The sequence below is a fragment of the Populus euphratica genome, unplaced genomic scaffold, assembly GCF_000495115.2.
Source record: "Populus euphratica unplaced genomic scaffold, PopEup_1.0 scaffold48.1, whole genome shotgun sequence".
NCBI classification, from domain to species: domain Eukaryota; kingdom Viridiplantae; phylum Streptophyta; class Magnoliopsida; order Malpighiales; family Salicaceae; genus Populus; species Populus euphratica.
Window position 1 is genome coordinate 1,659,816 of NW_011499879.1, and position 22,082 is coordinate 1,681,897.

General features: G+C 33.4%; 3 protein-coding genes and 1 long non-coding RNA gene across 4 annotated transcripts; 2 read left to right on the top strand and 2 right to left on the bottom strand.

Annotated features, from left to right (window-relative positions):
• Positions 1-798: 798 nt before the first annotated feature.
• On the top strand, positions 799-1,683 carry LOC105129099 (protein SPIRAL1-like 5). Its single transcript, XM_011031043.1, has 2 exons — positions 799-1,274; positions 1,370-1,683. The coding sequence occupies exons 1-2, from the start codon at positions 1,050-1,052 to the stop codon at positions 1,442-1,444; spliced, it is 300 nt and encodes a 99-aa protein (XP_011029345.1). The 5' UTR covers positions 799-1,049; the 3' UTR covers positions 1,445-1,683.
• On the bottom strand, positions 1,470-4,807 carry LOC105129098 (uncharacterized). The gene is made up of 2 exons (XR_843003.1): positions 4,391-4,807; positions 1,470-4,312 (listed from the first exon to the last, which is right to left on the bottom strand). It is a non-coding gene; the product is annotated as an uncharacterized LOC105129098 (long non-coding RNA).
• Positions 4,808-12,659: 7,852 nt separating this feature from the next.
• Positions 12,660-15,849, top strand: LOC105129103 (probable polygalacturonase). The gene is made up of 6 exons (XM_011031044.1): positions 12,660-12,905; positions 13,125-13,457; positions 14,172-14,292; positions 14,366-14,540; positions 14,658-14,728; positions 14,886-15,849. Exons 1-6 carry the CDS (start codon positions 12,873-12,875, stop codon positions 15,596-15,598), a joined length of 1,446 nt encoding a protein of 481 aa, XP_011029346.1. The 5' UTR covers positions 12,660-12,872; the 3' UTR covers positions 15,599-15,849.
• Positions 15,850-16,059: 210 nt separating this feature from the next.
• On the bottom strand, positions 16,060-20,209 carry LOC105129104 (mitogen-activated protein kinase homolog MMK2-like). The gene is made up of 6 exons (XM_011031045.1): positions 19,859-20,209; positions 18,926-19,055; positions 18,562-18,699; positions 17,428-17,760; positions 16,727-16,910; positions 16,060-16,612 (listed from the first exon to the last, which is right to left on the bottom strand). The coding sequence occupies exons 1-6, from the start codon at positions 20,071-20,073 to the stop codon at positions 16,440-16,442; spliced, it is 1,173 nt and encodes a 390-aa protein (XP_011029347.1). The 5' UTR covers positions 20,074-20,209; the 3' UTR covers positions 16,060-16,439.
• Positions 20,210-22,082: the final 1,873 nt, after the last annotated feature.

Sequence of the window (22,082 nt, forward strand, 5' to 3'; positions counted from 1 at the left end):
AATCTTAAGGTAAAATTTTAATTAACAATTTCATCACTCCATGTAATGTAAGATTCAAGTCGGGTAAACACGTGGAGCATTATGCTAGCTAAGGTTTCTTAATGTTGATGACATTCATTGCTTGTAGAGATACAATTGAAGACCAGGCCATAACAATTTTTTTGTGTACTAGACTCCGGTAGGAAACTTCTAAGCCTGCCTGATGATCAGTAGCATCCATATCTATGTCTGTCAGCTTCTTGTCGAATTTGAAGTACAAGTTTTTAGTGGTTGAAATGAGAAAAAATTCCTTTAATCTTGCTAGCACTTCTTATTTTTACTTTTCGAGAAAGACTAATTATACCATAGGCATAGGCTCGTAGCCCGTAGCAGATCAGATAATAAACTAAAAGATAGGAGAATTACTATGAAGGTGGTGTTTTCTATTATTATTATTATTATTATTATTATTATTATTATTTACATATTATTAACCATCTCTATTTCAACCATGTATTTTTGTGACCAAATATTATCATTGCAACTACCATAAATAAACTATATATATAGCTATAACCACAGTTACAATACAAACTCTAAGCAAAACACACCTTGAATGAAGTTCCTTAATTTGGCATGAGGGAAGATTATAATTGAACTGCTGCTATATACATCCTTGGAAGATTATCATAGAATCTTGTATTTTTTTTATGCTTCTGTTGATGTAAATTGTCCCTGACAAATGACATCATCCATGTATATTTATACTAGCGAGGCTAAAAAAGAATCATACGCCCCCTTTATGAAAAAAGTAACAGTACATGACGTGCTCCTGGTTAATTCGGTCTTGGTGTGCAATAATGAGCATTGATGACTAAATAGTCATGATGTATGTGTATCATAATCAACATCCAAACACACATTCAGCATACCTATGTTAGGTAAACATATCTCCAGCTACATAACACTAACTTGGTGTGTGTGTGTGTGTATTAGGGTTCTCTCCTCTTCTCTCCCTTCTTTGTAATTGAGTCATTTGCAGATCTTGATCATTAATTATATAAGAAGCCATGAGTAGAGGTGGGAGCTACGGCGGCGGGCAGAGCTCTTTGGGTTACCTTTTTGGTTCTGATGAGCAGCCAAGTGCACCTCCGCCTTTGCGCCCGGTTAACCTACCACCATATGGGGTTGACATTACCGTAGAGAAGCCACCGGATAGTGGTTCGGCTGAGAAGAAGGAGGTCTCCAACAATTATCACAGAGCTCAAGACCACAATACTGGAAACTTTATTACTGTGAGTTGTCCTCCTCATGTAGGGACATACATTCACCAAGTATTTTTATCTGCCACATATGTATGATAATTCACCTCCTTCATGATTTTTTTCAGGATCGTCCGTCTACAAAAGTCAAATCAGTGCCCGGAGGGGATTCATCTCTGGGGTACCTGTTTGGAGATAAGTGATGTTTGTTTCTCCAAACTTTGTCTACCTTTAATGTTGTGTGGATTTCAAATTAAATACCGTCTAAAATAAGGGATTAAGTTCCCGGCCGTCGCTGTTAAATTCGAAGAGTGTTGTACTAGCATATGGTGTGTGATTTTCATGTAGATGTGACTGAAAATTAGTCAGTTTATGTATTATAAAGCACGTAATTTGTATGGTTTATCATCTATATATACTAAGTGAAGCACGATTCCTATTACTATGATATTCATTTGTCCTCATATGATTTTGTTGTTCAATGATGAGGTTTGAAGCATGGCCAAATTTGGAAACAAAAAAAGGGACCCTTCTCATTTTAGCATACCATGTTTAATTTTGTCTAAACCATTTGCAGTTGAGCTTTGTAAAATCTTCACCTTTTCTTATCCCTTTCTCCATTAATTGTTAACTAAAGACTTGTGATTTCAGTGATCTCTAAGGATTTCTTCCATGGATCTTGTCTTGATGCATGACGACATCCCTTGCTTTCCTTCTATGGAAGAAAAATGTTCATAACTGCATGTAAATCTCAAAATAGTTGAGAAAGTGTCTCTGGGTTTTTTCCCCGGTGGTGGTATTTGCTATTTACTACCATGAACAAGCACTTTTCCTCTTGATATCTTCGGTAGAACACAATGAAATATAACCTCATTTTCTTCTTGTATTACAATTGTATTGCATTAACTCGTAACTAAGCTTGAGATTCTCAGTCAAGTTACAATTACTTGGGTTTAATTATCTCATTCTAAAAATAAAAAAAAATACTGTGGTTATTTTTAATTTGATTTCTTCATTACACTCTTTCTACCACTTTGGATGACTGAAGAACCCTAGTCCTCTTTCTATTCCTACATTCTTCCATGAGATTAAAAATTTGTGATGTTTATATTATTTGTAAGTATTTATCTCTTCTATACTTTCCATTTGTTTCTATCCGAGTGCGAAAAACTAAATAAATAAAGTATATGCTCCAGTTTGCTCTCTGTCACTGAAAAAGATGATTCAGCTTTATTTGGAATATTTGAGGCTGTTATATTTTCCACCATCAATATCAAAAAAGTAGTATCAATCTTTATATGGAGAAGATGCTTGATTTTAAAATTTTCCCGATTTCTCCTCTAAATTCATTATAAGATGGTAGTTTATGGTCAGCTGACTAGGATAACTTTCCACAAAAAAACATACAATTGGATGAACAAGTTCGAACTAATTAAGACTCGGTATGCATCTATGGAAAGCCAAATGAGCAAAAAATAGGGCTGGAAATGAAAATCTTGTGGTATAGTCCAACATTTTCAGCACATTAATAAAAGCTTGGTCAATGGTCTTATATATATTAATTGTTTTCTCCCATACTTGTGTCGGAAAAGAAAATTAAAAATTTATATAAGCGGCAGCCAAATGATTGAAAATCTTAAACTTTTTGTGTTAAGAATCAGTTTTATTACAATAATACACAAATCAAGATATATCAAGTTGTGGTACTGACTTCCATGCATCTTTTGGCAGTAAGATATTAGAAGCACTTGTACAGGTGCTGCAAGTTTTCATGAAAGTGATCGCTACTGTTTAAACTTCTTAAAGAAAAGCTATTAATTAGTGCTCTATATAGCATTATAGTATACATTCAAAAATGTAAGCATATGCATATCCTTGAATTTATTAGAGTATGCAGTTTGTGGCCAACACATGCATGCAGCATAAAATTGTTTCTCACCGGAGAAACTTTCACTCATAGAGCAATACGGATTAAGGTTTTTGACTGGGATTTTGAGCCTGTAATAGAGTATTATCGGGTTAATGTTGAGAAGTTACCAGCTAGATTCCTAGAGTTTCACTTTAGTAAGGTTATGTTAACACAGTAAGTGCTTGTTTGATTTTATTGATACTTTTGTACTTGATAGAAGAAATAAATCACAAAATTAAAAACTTTCAAGCTCTTTCATGCCTTAATCTTTAATACAGTTTCTTAATTCATCAAAGACTGGTTTTCTTGTGTTCTTTTTTTTTTCTTCGTTGGAATTTACTGCTAGCTTGTACTCTCGAACTAGTTTTTGTTTATAGAGAGATTGCTATGATCATATATGTGTGTGTGTGTGTGTGTGAATATATATATATGATGTGCCGGAACTAGGAATTCATGAGAATAATATTTAGATAAGATTTGACAATTAAGAAAGAGAGCCAACCTCCTCAAGCAATCCTCTGAAGTTAATTAGTTTTGTTGCTTGTATTCCAATGAAGCTAGCAGCATTCTTTAGATGGAATTAAAACCTATAGTTTTAAGAATATAAATTGAATTGTCTACAATTATACTTGTCTTGATCAATTAGTGTCTATCTGAGAATCACCAATTTAATTGTGAATGCGACTGTAACATTTAAGTATTTGATAATCTATTAAAAGATAATATCACACTCCCTTTTATGTTTTATTCAAAGTTACAATTTGTAACCTTTCTTTAAAAAAAAAAAAGAAAAATCCAAAACGTCATTTATTGGGTTAACAAAAAGGAAGGGCTTCAATTGCCAGCTTCACTGCTCGATGATACGATATGGCTAAGAAAAAACTATATGGCCTCCCTGTACATGCCCTTGTTCCTCCTTAATTTCCTAGCTAAGTGGTCAGACATCGGGATAGCTAGCAAGATTATTACTTGTTTAAATATCAATATATGATGTGATATCTTGATTAGAAACTATGAAACCTTAATCGAATGGAAAGGTGTTCAAAAGAAAAGGAAAGGGCTCGCTTACCGGAAAGGGCTTGACTTCCCATAAAGTTTCACAGCTTTCTATGCTACTTTACCTAGAGCTGGAAGCAAGTATAAGCTCTGATACTTCTTTGAACTGCACAGAAGCCATGGGTTATTCATTAATTACCCAACAAGGAATCCAATACAATGTAAAACAAACAAGCAGGCTCACAGGCATATGCAGGCTTGTGGGTGCTTAATTTCTCGGTCCAACAATTGTTACTGCCTATAAGGAACAAAGTAATTAATGGAATATTTTTTCCTGAAAGATGAAAAGATCTGAAGTTTTTGTGTTCTAGATGCATGTGTGCTTGATCCTCAGAAAGGTAAGCGGTGGTAAGGAGAAAGTAGAAAAAAGTACGGCGTCCATGAGCTAGCTAGCAGGCAACATCGAGAATAGAGGATCATGCAAACTTGATTTCTGCTTCACAAGAATTTTATTCTTTGTGGGGTTTTTTTCCTTCTCGTTCCTCCTCAGAAAAGACATGGTCTGGGTCGGCCCAAACATTCAAATCAAGGTCCCGCAGCAATAAATCGGACTGACATGATATTCTCTTCGGTTATCTCCTTTTCTCTTTCTTTTAAGTACCCTTCTGCTAGCTTTCTTATTGTCAAATATTTTCTTTTCTCATTGAATTTTAAACATGACATTCATGTCTTCAGCAATAACAAAACATAACTAAGTGTATTTTTTAACTTGTAAATAAATAATTTGAGATTTTAAAAAATATATTCATGATGTTCACATGTTAATTAATGATTTTAAATTATTTTTATTTAAAATAAGCATGAAAATAAATAATATTAAAATCAACATGATAATTCGCTAAAATAATATTATAAAAATAAAAATAATAAAAATAAATCATAACTAAAAAAGATAATATAATATAATAATACACATGGGCCTATCTATGCCTTTTGCGATAACAAGTGGATCAATCGGCTTCATCAATAGCATAATTTTCGCTTGTTTATGTGGTCTCATCCCCTAAGACAACATCTTCTAGGCTCAATATTTTTCTTAAAGTGTTAAATGTAGTACAACATGTCTCGAACCAAGAAGATGCATAATAATAAATAAGTCCATCATCATCATCGAGATCACAAAGATCAATTGTAACACATCGATTATCATGTAACAATTGTCCAACCTAATATGAAGCAAATAGAAGTTATTAATTCATAAATAAAATGTAATTGTTCTGTCCAAACCTATAAAAAGCAACAAATACTTACAACAATTTGGATCCGACATGCATGTGGCTCATATCCATCTACTCACACGAAGGAACCTGCGTTGGGTTTGGTGTAATAATTTAGTGTGTTATACTAAAGTATCAACCTATGTATTCCTCCTTGTAAATCACAAGATGCATATCGATATATGTTGGAGATGGTGGATCATCTAATTATAATCATGTACCTACTTAAACTACTAATGAAATGTAATTGATCACTTATATCTATGTCAGACAGAATGTGTTGCTTAAAGCTAAATTATCGCATATATAGTTTGGACAAAGTATCTTAATAAGCTAAAAAAATATGAGGAGGAGAATTAATATCTATAAGTTTATAGCGTAAGTTTATAGCTAATGTGCATATAACAGGAGCAATTAACATATCATCTTCTGAATGAGAATTCCTTACAACATATTGAAACATCAATAATGTAATTATTTTTCATCATTTACTAACATCAATTTATGCAATTATTTCTCAACAATTTGCAATTTTAAGAAATTTCAACATTAAAGCAAGCAATTATTTTTCAATATTACTTCTCAATATTTTCCAACATCAGAAAAATATATCTCTTCATTTTTCAACATTAATTTTAACATCAACATTGCAATTTATTATAACATACCTGATTTGATTGTTTTCTATCTATCTCATGATGATAAAATGACAAAATATAGGTTGGATTATTTTCAAAATATCTACTTTCACACATCTGTTAATAAATAAGCAATGAAACTTATTAAATACGGTTTTTATATAAAAAATATTATTAATCTAGATAACATAATTTGTATTATCAATAATGTATTGCATGTATTCTCATGAAAGTTTTAGCTCAACCTTCAAAACCTAAACAGATATAACAAGTTCGAACTCAATTCATGGTTGCCCCAAGTGTAAATACTTTTATAACCATAACTTTATATAAAAAAAATACAACAATTAGTAACCAACTTAAACATAAAAAATAATATAGCGATAAAAAAACTTACTAAATTTATTTTACATATAAAAGTAATAAGCATTCCCTAACTTGTTTTGTTTTCTCCAAACTAACTTAACATTAATGCCTATACAAATATGCAAGAATGTATGAACCCCAATTATATAGTGGAATGGATTCAAAGTCCTCCAGCAATGGTAGATAGAACAAGAACATATACATCCCACTAAGATCTATGAAAAATATACTACCAAACATATAAAGGATATACACTCTGGCATATCTACACAATAGAACATTGAATTCAAATCAAATATAGACAAATAAATATGTTAATTTTACTATTAGTCTGCATTAACATATCTTAATAAGATCTTATCATTATAATCATCATGTAATTTTAAAAAAAATTCTCAGATCCATCTTATATATAAAGCGTTCCTATTAAACATTTCAAGAGGAGGTAATTTTCTGAATACACTCTCATGTAGATCTTATTCTGGATACCTACAAGAGTAAGTGCTCACCTATATATAGACAAGCCAAACAGAATAGCAATGTTCTATAATGTAGGCATTATCTCCTCTACATAAAGGTGGAATATATAAGTCCCCCATCTCCATCTCTTAATAAGTGTCATGAGCAAGTCATAATTTATCTATGTGCTAAATACATGTAATATAATAAAAACTCATTTGTATGACATATGAGATCACAGGATCTAGAAATAATATCAACTTATAGAATCTACAATGCATCTTACTCAAATCCTGCATAATAAAAGAAAAATTTCAATGTATTAACATGAATTGTATGTTAATTAGCAAAATAATTAATCATTTTTGTTATATGAAAATAAACATACAATCTCATTCCATATGGTTTGTGATCTATATAACTTCTATAACTATAGAATATAAGGATCAACCGAACAAGGATCCACGTACTGGTAAACCCTACGTGTAGATGAAAAAAACGCACCTCATGTACATGACATCCTAACTAAGTGTATCTACAAAATTAAAAATATAATTCATAATTAAAAAATAAATATTAGAAACAATTACATTACAAACAAATAATAAATAACAATATAATTGAGTATCTTGTCACATGCGTTGTTATTTTCACAAGTTTTTTTGTTATGCCTTGTCAAACCATATATGCCACATTTATATTGAGAATGTCCCTCTCTTATTTCCATCTTATTATCAATCGAGATGATTCTTGTCAACTTTATTCGATTTTCCATCTTGAAGGGTTTGGGCATCCATGTGGACTAGCTAATATATATTCACTCTACTCTAATTTATTAGGTAAAGGATGAAATGGAGTGTCATGTATGTTATTATACATCTTAACATTATAATGTTAGTCAACATACAGGCTAATATCAAGATGTTTTTCTGCACAACATGCAAGAACATGTGAACAAGGTCGATAAGAACTTTATCATTTACCACATATGCATCTTTCATCTACCAACTTAACTATTCATCTAACTTCTTTTTTTATACCTAGATTATAAAAGGTGTAAACTTAAAAAGTGTTGTAGCACATGTGCGGCGTCACGACGATCGTCCACTCTCCATAAAAAGATGGAATATGGTGTATTTCTGGAACAATATGAAGAGATAAGGAATTCTTGTGTCTTTTATCAGTAAAAAATTTGAATGGGAGTCGCCACCTAATATTCTGGTTACCAGGAACCCTAACTAGTTTCAGAGATTGGGTACTACCAGGAACCCTAACTAGTTTCAGAGATCGGGTACGTAAAGGGAAGATATTAGCACCCCAAATACGCACTACCTAAGGTAGGCTACATTGTTTTGTCTATTAAAATCTAAAATCATGTTGTAATTTTTTTATTATTGGTATATTTAAGATTTAAGACAAGCCCTCCTCAATAAAAAGGTTCTTATCTTAATGCGGTTAAACTTAACCTTTCTATTGTCCAAAAAATAAATTAAATATCTGAAATACGTATTATGTGTAATGTCATACCCCGGATACTAAGCGAAAAACAAAATAAAATTTTTGTTATTTTTGAAATTTTAACTAATGTTCTCTTGACTTTAATAAACTGGTTATTAAAGCTAAAATATTTGCTAAAATATTATTTTTGATGTATGAAAAATATAATATAATATTTTTTAGCTTTGAGACATGGTTGTATACATAAAAATATATATATATTTTAATGACATGGTTGTATACATAAAAATATATATTTTTTTAAATTTTTTTGTATTTCTGAAAGTTTTGACGAAAACATGATATTTTAATATTGTGTTGGTATTTTTATGGTGTATTTATTTGAAATGGGCCAGCACCAGCCCATCATTCAACAAAATGGGCCAGCACCAGCCTAACATAAAATAAAACAGGCCGGCTTTGACCCAACATAAAATAAAACGGGCCAGCACCGGCCTAAAACAAAATGAAACGGACCAGTACCAATCTAAAACAAAATGAAAAGGGCCAACACCGGCCCAAAACAAAAGGGGCTGGCACCAACCCAATATGAAAATTAGGCCAAGTCTGGCCCATTATATTATCATTGGACGGAACATTAACCGGTTAATTATTTTATCTTGCTGCAGAACGTGAATTGCTCCTGTTCTACATGCAAATGGCTGAAAACAAAAAAACAGAGGAGGGAAGAAGAGAAGAGTACTTGGCGTAAAGGGCGATGGTTGATGTCATCTGCGGTGGCTGGAGCTGGCAGAGACGATACCAGTGATGATGATTTTCACCGATTCTTCCTCTCTTTTCCCTATCTCTCTCTGTTTTCTATTTTTTTCTTCTTTTCTTTTTCTTTTTCTTTTGGTTTTTTTCTTTCGATCTCCCCAATCTATTTTTTTCTTCTTTTCTTTTTCTTTCTCTTTTGGTTTTTTTCTTTCGATCTCCCCGACCTTCTCTACTCTCTTGTGTTCTCTGTCTCTCTCTCATCCCTCTCTTTTTTTCTCCTCGGTTGTCTCTCTTTTCTCTTCCCCCCTGTTTTTATAGGCAAAAACAGGGGGGGATGTGGCTGGGGTGACAACTTCTTTTAAAGGGAGAAATGGCGATGGAAAAGATTGTGAAAACAGGGGAATGCAGCTCGTTTCCCCTATTTCTCTGTGTGTTTAAGAAGAACAAGACGTATGGTGTTGTTCAAAACGACATCATTTTGGTTTTTTTTTTAAACAATATATAAAATGGTGTCATTTTGATCCAAACATGCCGTTTCATTTAAATGAAAAGGCCAAAAAAACATTTTAATTTTACTTTGGTCCTTAATTTATAATTTGCTCAATTAAGTCATAAATTGCAATTTTAATTTAAAATCAATGCAATTGCATCCCTACCAAAAATCTAACAGCGACCCTGAAGTTTGTCGTCTTTTTCACTTTGATCCTTGGTCTTGATATTATGCAATTTGACCCTCAATTTAACAATAAACTTCTAATTTCTTCAATTAGACCCCTAACCGGTTTTAATTATAGCCCCTTTACTTACGCGCCTTTTTCATTTTGGTCCTTGGTTTTGGATTTCTTCAATTAAGTCCCTAATTGGCTATCAAACTTCAATATTTATATAATTAAGCCCCTGATTTGATCAAATTAACTTCAAAAAATTATAATTTGACCCTAAAATTTTAATTTCTTTTAATTAAAGCCTAAATTGACTCTAAAATCAATTTTTCTTGCAATCAAACTCTCCATAAATACAATTAAACCTTTAATAAAATTTAATTGAGTCCATAAACATATGATTTTGGACTTTTCTTGCTCAAATTGAATTTTCTTTATCAACAAGACTGTCATCAATCAATAAAATATTGTCAAATTTTAATCTTTATATTTTTAAACCTCCTCAACTAATTTTTACTTATTTTTTGGGTGCTGACATCCTTTTTTTCACTGTTTATAATAATATTTTTTTGATTTTTTTATATTTTATTACTTTTTATACGAGGGGCCTAAAAATTAGTTATGACAAGTGTCATCATCAATATTAATAAGGTATGTTGGCATCCAATTCCAACCAAACAACAGAAGGCCATAGTTTCCTATGTGTAAGGTAGTCAGATGAATCTCTTTTTATTATAACAAAATAAGCATTAGTCCTTAAAAAGAATAAAGTACAAACATGGAAAGCACATGCACCTTTCAAACATGATTAAAATCTCCTTTCTCAAGGATATTTAAAAAAGAAAAAAAAACTACCACCATCAAAATCTCATCGTCGAATTATGGAACCCGTCGACACTAAAAACAATGATTTTCTTCACCTAAAATTAAGTAGACCAAATAACCATTTTCTCTCCCCACCATTTTCAAACGAGTTTCACTTTTCTCTGTGTTTTATCGCTATTATATGGTTATTTATATATTTTCTTTGTGTTTTACATGTTAATCCTTTATCTTTAAATTTTGTATTTTAACTGTAATTTCAAGCCTTTTTTTTCATATAAACAGTCTAAAAAATAAAATTGATTCACTCGTCATATAAACAGTGAGACCCACCTAGTATCTTTCAGTTGTTTTGCTAATTACTCTACCAGTTATACTTGTGGTTTGATAGAAAGGTGAACGTGTAATGGTGGTATCTAGGCAGGGCCAAAAATATAATCACTGCCGGATATACCTACAGAATTCGTGGATATGGTCTCCACCATAAAACGCGCCTTGATTTTTCCATAAAATATATCAATTTTCTTTGTGCATATGAAACATCGATGGACCAGAAAGTGGAAGCAGTTGCAAAAGAGAAGAAAATAGAAATGGGACTCATAGCACATGGAAATCGACCTAACTTCCACACCAAATACGAACCACAGTTGAATTGTCATTTTGTTTGTTGGTTGACTGAAAGTTCCGTTTTGAAATGCTTCTTTGGGTCACCGTCTGTGTATGCTCCTTGTACAGCTGATTTTTAAAATTATTTTAGAAAAATTAATTATTTTTATTTTGTTTACTTCCAATTAATTTTTTATATATCCATATCGTTTTTACAGGCTAATGTTAAAATTAAATTTTCAAAAAGTTAATTTATTTTTAAATAAAAAATATTTTAAAAAATTACCGCTGTTATCCTCTTAATTGTTCCAAAACTGTTTCAAAGATGCCTGTACGTAACAGGTACATGCTATTATACATTGCCACCCCATAAGGGAATCATTTGTTTGTAGTATATGCCCATATGGTTATTGAAAAGGGCTTAATGGAAGCAAACTCTTATGCTATTCATCACTTTGCGTAATTCAAGATGCGATTATCTTGTACTGTCAATAAAAAAATAATATTGATGGTATCAGGTGGGGTTTTCCTCCACTAGTGCTTAACATTTGCCCGTGAAACGCAATGACAAACACTGTCACGGGTTGGCTATGACACGCAAGTTCTGCCAAACGGTATGGATGTGCGTGGGGCAAATCATGTCCAAGGAAATGATGTCCTTTTCCAAGTTCGTGTGGTCGCCTCTGTGTGTGGCTCTCCTGTGTATCGATACACCACTCGCTTAATAGTTGACATCGTTTCGGGCTTTGATCGGCGGCCCTTGCTCTATGATAGATGTGCAAGCTAGCTACTTGGATGTGCCACCATAAAAAGCTACAGGGAAAAAAAGTTGGGGCGAGGAGCTTGAAAAAAATTCCAGTCATAGACTAAGGTTCGAGCCATGTGCACCCATATGCACAAAACGCAGTTAGGTGAATTCAGCCATTTTTAGGCTCAAATCAACTTGGAGTTTGAACGGCCGAGATGGGGGTAAAGAGAGAGTGGAGAATTCCGTAAGTAGAAGGTATATAATGGTAGTGGATGTGCTTTCTATAGTGCACGCATGGTATCTTATCTTTTAGCATCCTAATTCTTGTATGAATACCAGTCGGATTTCGTCAAATGTGCCGCAAGGGACACGTTTTTTCTTTGTAAACAATGTTATCAAATATTTTTTTTCTTTTTAAATAGATAGGTATTTAATTTTTTTTAAGAAAAAAATTATGAAACTAAAACTTTTGAGTTATCAAATATTTTGCATGCCGCCAAAGTCAACGCACAGTGACAAATAAATGTCTTGGTGGTGGCTCATTGCCCACCTCCATCTATTCCCTAATAAAGAAGAAATAGTCAATACTTAACCACTAGCTAGGCTCCTGTTGTTTAGATTAAGACCAGATTACGTTCATGTTCAAGGGGGGACTTGCCTTCCTTCCCGTGGTTACATGTCCTTTCCAGTTTAAGAAAATTGACAAATTTTCTTTCTTAGACGTGTAGTTTTCTCTCATACAGGAAGAAAATGAAACTTTGAACTTTAAGCAATCTGACCAGGACTATAATTGTAATTTTTTATATTTGATCCACCTTCTCGCACACAGAAAAATAACTGTACAAGGACAAAGTCCATAGGTCACATTATATATAGACATAGCCCATCTGCACCTGCAGTGATAAACCAAAGCACCTATTTGTTTTCAACACCAATGGAGTTGTGGACAAGAGCAAGAAGAACTAAGGTAAAACATTTTGAACGTCATCGAATCAATGAAATTAAGCATCATCACATTTTAAAGCATGCTCTCGACTCTCAAGGCCTCGCCTTTCTTATGATTATGTTCTAAGATGCCATTCATATATTCTTCGCTCTGCTTATAGTGAAAGAGCAAGGGGGGAAAAACCATTTTCATGCATGATTTTTCTGACAAGGCTTTCGTGTTCTTGAATGAAATAAACAGGTGATTGATTTCAGAGGACTACTTGGTGTTTTGGTACTTTTTTATACAGTTGGTGTTGAGAGCAGAAAATCTGTGAAGTGGGATTATTTTGAGAATGCAGCTTCAAGTTGCAGGGCTCATAGTGCTTCAGTATCAGATTTTGGAGCTGTTGGAGATGGAAAAACTGCAAACACAAAGGCTTTTCAAGCTGCAATTGATCATTTGAGCCAGTTCTCATCAAAAGGTGGATCCATACTCTATGTTCCTCCAGGAAGATGGTTGACTGGAAGTTTCAATCTTACCAGTTATTTCACTCTTTATCTTGACAAAGATGCTGTCCTTCTAGCTTCTCAGGTTAGAATCTATCAAGGTTTTCAATGACTTTTCTTTATGTAAATTGTACTTGCTGATTTCTTCTTTCCTTTCTTCCATTTACTTATTTTCCTCTTGCTGATTAAATCAAAATAAGCCCATATAAGTTTGTTTAAAGAACACGAAGTTGCTGTCCTGTTTCCTTCCATGGCCTTTAAGACTTCTTTTTTCTTTTCTCTTGTTTTGAAAATTATTTTAATTACTAATTCGTTCTCCATCACGATGTTATTTTCATAAGAACAAAAAAAGTGGGTCTGCACAGCATTCTATGTTCTTGGTTTCAACACCACAACAATTTTGGTTGAAATTAGTTCACCTTGATAAATGGGACCAACTTCCTGGCAACCACCGGTAGAAACTTATTGTGGGCCTAAATTGAAAAGTTCCTAATCGAAAATGATCCGCTTCACAAGCTTAACAGTTCAACTGCTAGTCCATATGATTTGGATCCACGACATTTGTTTAAGTGAGCAAATAATTATGAAACATGATAGTTGGAGAGGTGGGACATAAATCAAACTCTGAGATTGGACACAAACTACTTTTATCCTATTTCCAGTTTTAAAGTGAACTTGCAAAACTCTTTTGATGTCAAAGCTAGTGCTTGCATGTTTATACAATAATGATAAGTTGATTTTAATACAGTAATGATGAATTATGTTTTTCATATTTCCTGGATTTTGAACATTTTATCAGGATGAAAGTGAATATCCACTGATAGAGCCCCTACCATCCTATGGTAGAGGAAGAGATGCAGATGGTGCAAGGTATAGCAGTCTCATTTTTGGAAACAACCTCACAGATGTTATAGTAACAGGTATAATACTAGTAATTTCTTTTAAAAAAAAAACCCCTTCGCTTTTTTAACTATGAACACATTCGACTTTCAGGAGCCAACGGCACTATTGATGGTCAGGGTGAACTCTGGTGGACAAAATTCCGTGCCGGAGAGCTGAATTACACCAGGCCTTACCTGATAGAAATCATGTTCTCTACTAACATTCAGATATCCAATCTTACATTGATCAATTCCCCATCATGGAATGTCCATCCTGTTTATTGCAGGTATGCCTTCTTGTCCCTAATTGTTGCATCTATTGCTCCTTGCTTCTTTAGTGTTGATGAATGCCCTTAAATATTCTGTTTGATGAACGTGCGTTGATAAATTAAAATGGAATGCAGCAATGTTGTGGTTCAAGGCTTGACAATTCTTGCACCAGTGAGGTCTCCAAATACTGATGGGATCAATCCAGGTAATCATGTAGAAATTGAATTTTCTTCTATAGGCCAAAAATAGTTTTTTCATTCTTGCACTGTTTTACAAAGCAGAAAAAATTGCCAGGAATGACTTATTCTGAAAAGTTTTGAACATGTATCTGATGTTGAACTATTCGTTTTGTAACTCTTCAGATTCTTGCACAAATACCAGAATTGAGGACTGTTATGTTGTCTCCGGAGATGATTGTGTGGCTGTTAAGAGTGGTTGGGATGAGTATGGTATTTCTTTCGGGATGCCTACAAAGCAGCTTGTGATCAGAAGGCTGACATGCATTTCGCCCACCAGTGCAGTGATTGCACTGGGGAGTGAGATGTCTGGGGGGATTGAGGATGTCAGGGCAGAAGACATCACAGCTATTGATTCAGAATCAGGTGTTAGGATCAAAACTGCAGTAGGAAGAGGAGGTTACGTAAAAGACATATATGTGAGAGGGATGACATTGAAAACAATGAAATGGGTATTTTGGATGACAGGAAATTATGGTTCTCATCCTGACGACAACTATGACCCCAATGCAATTCCTGTGATTCAGAATATTAATTACCGAGACGTGGTTGCCGAAAATGTGACAATGGCAGCTAAATTAGAGGGCATTGCTGGTGATCCCTTTACTGGAATCTGCATATCTAATGTGACCATTGGACTCGCACAAAATTCAAAAAAACTTCAGTGGAACTGCACTGATGTTGCAGGGATTACAAGTGAAGTGAATCCAAAACCTTGTGCTCTGTTAGCAGACCAGGGACCGGGTAAGATTGGAGGATGCGATTTTCCAGAAGATAGCCTGCCAGTTGAGAATATGGAGGTTCAGACGTGCTCTTTCTTTAGGAAGCATCATTGGTGACATGAGAAGTATTTGCACCTTGGAACATGTATTCTGTTTGTTCTAACGGTAATATAGCGTGACTTACATATATCAATCAAAAATCTGGGTTTTGAGATGATTTAATGAAGGATCCATGGAAACTGTCGGGCTACACAAGTAAATCTACCTTGTGGTGAAAGGAACAAAAACAGTATTGATAGGAGAATTCCATGGACTACGTATAATAATAGCATAAAAATAGCGGCCCTTTATGAATTTATTTTACTTTAGCAGGTCTGTTGAAATCATTCACTAGAAAAGAACAGAGTACCAATCCTAAGAGAAGTTCAAACATCTAAAAACTTCCAAGTATTTGACTCCATCTTGCTCTGCAGCAAGTATTTGACTCCTGCTTGCTCTGCAGCAAGTTTTCAACACCCGAGTTCACCAAGAAACTCGCAAACATCAGCATGGGCCATGGTTTACAAAACATAGCAAAATTAGAATGCAAAACAAGCACTTTTTATTAGTTTCTCAATTTTATTTGAGACTTGTTGAGGAGAAAAAATATATATTACATCCATCATCATCAATACAACATATATGATATTTTCGTTGCTCTTAGATCAAATTCCCAAATTCTGGTACTCGCAAAAATTAACTCTACTTTTTACAATGCAACTCACTTCAGGCGCTAAAATTTTATACAAGCAACCAATTTTGTCAGAGGTTATGCTCTATTTCTTGATCATTAAATGACTTCAGCTTATAGGTTCTATGAATGTCGTGTTCATATTCTCCAGGAAATGACAATGGATGACATTCTGAAGAAGAAGCTATTCCATTTCCCAACATCTTTCAGCAGCACATTCCTTTTCTCCTAACAGGATGGATCTGGATTGAACTTCATCGATTCCCTCCAGATGAGCTCTTTTATGTGCTCTTCGGTACATGATGGTTGCTCAAAATCAAAATGAAAAGGCCTGGGGCAGACAGGCTCATCATTGATATCATGAAGAGATGACAAATATTGGTGACAAAGGGCCTCATCAACTGCAAACCATGGACAAGCATAACTATCTTAGTGCAAGTAAAAAACAAAAAGTACATGAGCTACAATCCAGTGATAAAAATGTTGAAAGTAAAATTTGAACTCTTTCTTCATACCAGTGATGCGATTACCGGGATCAAACACAAGCATTTTCTCGAGTAGATCAACAGCTCCAGGAGACATATTGGGAAACGTAGCTGAGAAAATTTTCTTTTCATATTTCGGAAGCTGTCTAACATATCTTCGGGCATTATTACTTCGCAAAAAGCCAAGACTAGCATCGTCAGGGGAACCTATTAACTTAAGACAAAAATAAAGGGAACGAATTGATGGTGTTAGTAGTGACACTAAATAAATAACAAATTTTCTTCCTTAGTTTCATCACAATTCCGTTTCTCTGGAATAAGAATTTAGTACTACAGACTTTGGTGCTTGGCATGATGGCTCTATCAATATGTTAAAAAAACCAATCATCTGTTTTTCTTTCCAGACAATGAGATCAAAGCATCTTGGGGCTCATGACAGTTAGCAAGACACCACGCACAGGGAATGCTGATGTTCATTTTCATATCTAAATTGACACATCCATTATTAATAAATCTAACAAAAGAGTGGAAACATTATGGAAAGCTATAATCAAAGTAGGATTCTTGGAAGAGAGAAATAGCGAGGGGGGAGGTGGCAGGGGCAGAGGGGAATTAAACCAGATTGGCCTTCACTCTAGTACAACTGAACCATGAAACCTATATGGGTGCATAAAATGGTGTAAAGGATGTCACAGCTAAAAATAACTACACGCCAGGCCCAAAAGGCATACCTCTGTGATAAGCCTCAGCTGATGAACATAATCTTTCCCTGGAAATAAAGGTTCCCTGGTCATAATCTCACCAAGTATGCAACCAACAGACCAAATATCAATTGCGGCAGTGTACTCTGAACAATTAAGGAGCAACTCTGGTGCTCTGTACCAACGAGTAACCACATACTCAGTCATGAAATCTGTTTCAGAAGTTGTCCTTGCCAACCCAAAGTCTCCAATTTTAAGGTCACAATTTGAATTGAGAAGCAAATTGCTGGGCTTAAGATCACGATGCAGAACATTGGCTGAGTGTACGTATTTCAATCCTCGTAATAGCTGATACAAGAAGTACTGCAGAAGGTTTCATTGAGAATCTATCAATCCCACATGCAATGTCAAAGTCAATGTTATTTGAGCATGTCATAACATATTTACCCTAAAATTCAATAAGATAAAAAAAATCCAGTTTTTGACATAGGTAATGTTCCAGTACAAATTCAACATCTTGACAAATGACTCTTCAAATCTTAGTATTGTCACAGTAAAAGACTTTAGATGAAGACGGTGCTTTATTTTCTCTGAACTTCAGAAATCAAAAGTACTCTATATTTGCCTATAACATCTAAATAAGCTGGAATTCTTATTAATTACTCTAGACTAAGGAGCATCTAACAATGTCTTTGAGTTCATTAGCTATTTTATCCTTCCATACACCAAGCAACAGGCAGAATCAAAAGAAACTCATTAACATACATTAGCTTAGTCAACGCAAGCACTCATTTATCTTTGTGCAAAGAAGCACCAGAAAGGGAAGTGGAAACCTAATTTATAAAGACTGTAAGTTATGATGGCTGCTTTAAGATTCTAAATTTGTAATTGTTCTCATTGAATTTCTTTGCAACAAAGCCAAGCACTTCATACTGCAATAAGTTGTGGGATAGCATCCCCAAGTTTTAATAATTATCATGGTACCATTTATTCCCTTTCTTGCTGCTGTGATCTTTATCAAAAGAAAGACTAAAAATTTTATAATTTGAACTATGTGATCAGAAAATCTAATAAAACAACAAGCAAGAACTTAGATAAGCTATCAAGTTTCACACTAAAACAGTTGCAAGATATAAAGCCAAAACATTGTTCTTGGTGCCAAACCCGACAGTGATCATCATTCAGGGATTGTTCAGAACGAATAATCTGATGGAGATCAGTGTCCATTAATTCATAAACAATGTAGACATCATTGAAGGCCTCCAGTTTGGGTGGCAGTATTATGTCCCTCATAGCAATAACCTGCAGAAAGGAAAGAAGTGAAAATCTAAACACATCTTGAGTAACAAAGGCATATGGAAGAGTGATGAATGTAGAACCACTAGCGAACACACTAATATAGGTAAAAGAGAAAGAAGTGATGAAGCATATGTGACCAATAAGTATCTGTGGATTTGACTGTGGAAGAAACGATCCTCGCAAAACAAGCAAGGAAACCACAAAACTTACAGGTAAATTACATGCTTACATTTTCATGATCCATGTGGCATAGGAGCTTAATCTCTCTCAGTGTTCTTTTGGCATCTATTCTGTTGTCAAATGCATTACCAATCTTCTTTATAGCAACTTCCTCATGTGTTTCCAAATTCACAGCAGCACTGAAAAGAGTATGTACATTAAGAACCACTCTTCCCATCACTCAATAAACTGGTCTGATTTATGGACATGAAGAAAACTTTCCAACAAGCGGAGGAGGATCAAGAAGGTATATTTACCTTATGTTCCAACTAGGAAAAATATAGCACATACGGAAACAAAGCATTAAGGATATGAAAAATGCATATTGACCATCAAGTGTAACAGGAACTGGCAACTCCTACATGGTATAAAACGCGAAACTTACCCACAATTCATCATGATCCCAGAAAAACAAACTGAAACTAACATCATAAAATTGCGACAGATACTCTCTAGACCATTTTATAACGCACAAAATTATACATTAGGTGCTATTCAGAAGTCCCTCTGTGGGTACTATTTTCCTCTCCTTCCTCCATGGAAAGTCTTGATCTTTATGGAAAACAGAAATACTAGCCTTAAAAATCAATAGTCTAGTAACCAAAGTGAGGTCGATAACACACCTGCAACAGTTGTGTGCATGAGATAGATGACTACACAAATATTCAGCAAATTTACCCCTAATTTGTAATCAAATTAGGCAACAACAAGCACAGATTGAATAAAAGAAGTATTTTTTCATTAAAAAAAAAAAGTTCAATTAATTAAAAAAAAAAAGCTTCTTTAGCCATAGAAATCACAAACAAAAGAACCCATTAACAAAAGAAAACTCAAAACCCTCCAAAACTCATTTCCTATACAAGCTAAAAGAACCAATCAAAATATCAAATATACAATAGAAAAAGAATAAAAACCCAAAAACGGAGAAATAGAAAAGGCTTACCAAACAATGCCATAAGCACCACGACCAATAGGTCTAATAGGAGGGACATACTTGCTAGAAACCTCAAACAAGTTACCATAAACATTATATTGAACATAACGACCTCCATGAGTTAAAAGTCCTTTAATTTTACTTCCATTGCGATGAACAGCTCCTCCTCCCTCTGATGCTGAACCAGAGCTGTTAGACTCTTTAGTAGTACTAGCGGTAGCCATAAAACAAAGCTTCTTTTTTTTGTGTTTGGCTTCTTTTCTTCTGAGTGAATGGGGAAAAAATGGAGAGTCTGGTTGTCGCCCAATTTTTAAAAAAAACAGAACTTTCTTTGTTTCTATGGAGGTTTGAATGTCCGTGAAATGAAGCCTCCTTTTTCTTTTTTAACCTTCAAACATTTTATTTGTTTCTCAAAGAAAGAAAGGAAAACTTTTGATTTGTTAAGACAGTAATTATATTGTGCTAAGTGTGTGTGCGTGCGTAAATAATAAATTTATATCTTTTCTATGCCCGTTTCTCAAAGTGAATTTCATAATATATCCAATAGGATACAATAAAAAAAATCAAAAAAAAATTGATAGTGGTCTCACAACCCACTTATTTATGTACTTCATTTCAAAACTACCTTGATGTATTTTCATTATCGTGGTTATGTTTATCCATGATAGTGTGGTGGTGTTACATTATTAAAATATGTTTAGTGTAAAAAAAATCATTATAATTATAATTTTAAAAAATTATTTTATAAAATATATTTTTAATTAAGGTTAATTTGGTATTTACATATATTTAGTTAAAAATATAATTAAAATTGAAATTGAATAAAAAGTAGTTTAATATATTTAGTTAAAAATATGTTTCAAATTGAGGTTTTAAAATAATATATATATAGATGATTTTTAATTTAAATATTGTTATTATATCATTAAATAAATAATATTGTATACATAATATTTTTTATTATTCTATTAAATTATCTATAATTCCATCACGTACAAAATCCAACCGACAATGACTATAATTTTTATGGTTTTTTAAGCGTACAATAATATCAAGTAAAATATTATCAGGGAAAAAATTAGAAGTGCAATCAAATTAAGTAAATATTACATCATCATGTGATCTCCTTCTAATTTATATAGTATCATTGAATAATATTAAATAGTAGTTTTTCAAATAACACACAATTAAAAATAAAAATAAAAATTAGATTTTTTTTACTGGGTCAAACCTTATGCCAATACATTTCTATTTAGGCCGAACTCAATCCGACCATGAACAGTGGAGCCTTTCTCCATTGTTTATGTGAACAATAGAGAATAAATTAATTCACTCTCCATTATCAAGACCACAGAAGAAAAGGAGAAGCAACTCTTTACTGCTTTCAATAAACATGTGGTTTCAACGTAATTTTTTAGGGTCTCATAAACAGTGAATTAAGTTTTAATATTAACCAAACACGTTGTTTGTGCGATTTAATTTAAAAGCAAAAGCTATCGCATAAACAAATACCCTCTTAGTACTTATATCAAATTAATTATTCATAAGAATTGAAGAGAGATATGTATATATATATATATGTATATAAAAAAAAATTATAGTTGTTCGGGCTAGAAATTAGCCTAACGATCTAGTATTGATCTATTCCATTCACTTCTATTTATCACATTTGTTTTGTATTTTTTTGGGTTTTAACGAGCTGTATATAAGTTTTTTTATCCACATAATTTTTTTATGTAGAACATCATCATTTTTTTTTCATCAATGACGTTGTCTATCATGAATGAAATGTATAGCACAACGTTCATGACATAACACATCAATCAACAAGCAACTATGGCTAATCGATGGTTTTTTCCTGTACAAAAAGCATTAATAGCAATGACAAAAACAAAAATTTCCTTTGGATGACCATCTCCACGACCAAGGATGATAGTTAAGTTCTCCACCAATGATACGATCTCCTTCTTTATTAAGAAATTCCAAGTACTAGGTGTATAAATGCACCTAGGCAAGCAAACCAAAACAAAAGGCAAATCCAATATGCAACCATACAAAGTCAATAAATCATGTTGTTTTATATATAATACACTTCTCTTATCATTGTTAACTCAAGCATTGTACAGTCTCCTGCAAAAGTAGTAACAATCAAAGCCATAGGTGAGTATTCAAATAAAATGGAGCATCTTGCTATCATGAAAATACCTGTCGTTACCATAGTAGCTGCATGAAT

Excerpts from the sequence above, each read along its gene's own strand:
- LOC105129099 (XM_011031043.1), top strand. The coding sequence starts at position 1,050 with ATGAGTAGAGGTGGGAGCTACGGCGGCGGGCAGAGCTCTTTGGGTTAC. Across the intron at positions 1,275-1,369 it reads ATACTGGAAACTTTATTACT|GATCGTCCGTCTACAAAAGT; the intron begins GTGAGTTGTCCT and ends GATTTTTTTCAG.
- LOC105129103 (XM_011031044.1), top strand. The coding sequence starts at position 12,873 with ATGGAGTTGTGGACAAGAGCAAGAAGAACTAAG. Across the intron at positions 12,906-13,124 it reads CAAGAGCAAGAAGAACTAAG|GTGATTGATTTCAGAGGACT; the intron begins GTAAAACATTTT and ends TGAAATAAACAG. Across the intron at positions 14,293-14,365 it reads CACAGATGTTATAGTAACAG|GAGCCAACGGCACTATTGAT; the intron begins GTATAATACTAG and ends TTCGACTTTCAG.
- LOC105129104 (XM_011031045.1), bottom strand. The coding sequence starts at position 20,073 with ATGGCTACCGCTAGTACTACTAAAGAGTCTAACAGCTCTGGTTCAGCA. Across the intron at positions 16,911-17,427 it reads AGCTGAGGCTTATCACAGAG|TTAATAGGTTCCCCTGACGA; the intron begins GTATGCCTTTTG and ends TTTTGTCTTAAG. Across the intron at positions 16,613-16,726 it reads TCCCGGTAATCGCATCACTG|TTGATGAGGCCCTTTGTCAC; the intron begins GTATGAAGAAAG and ends CATGGTTTGCAG.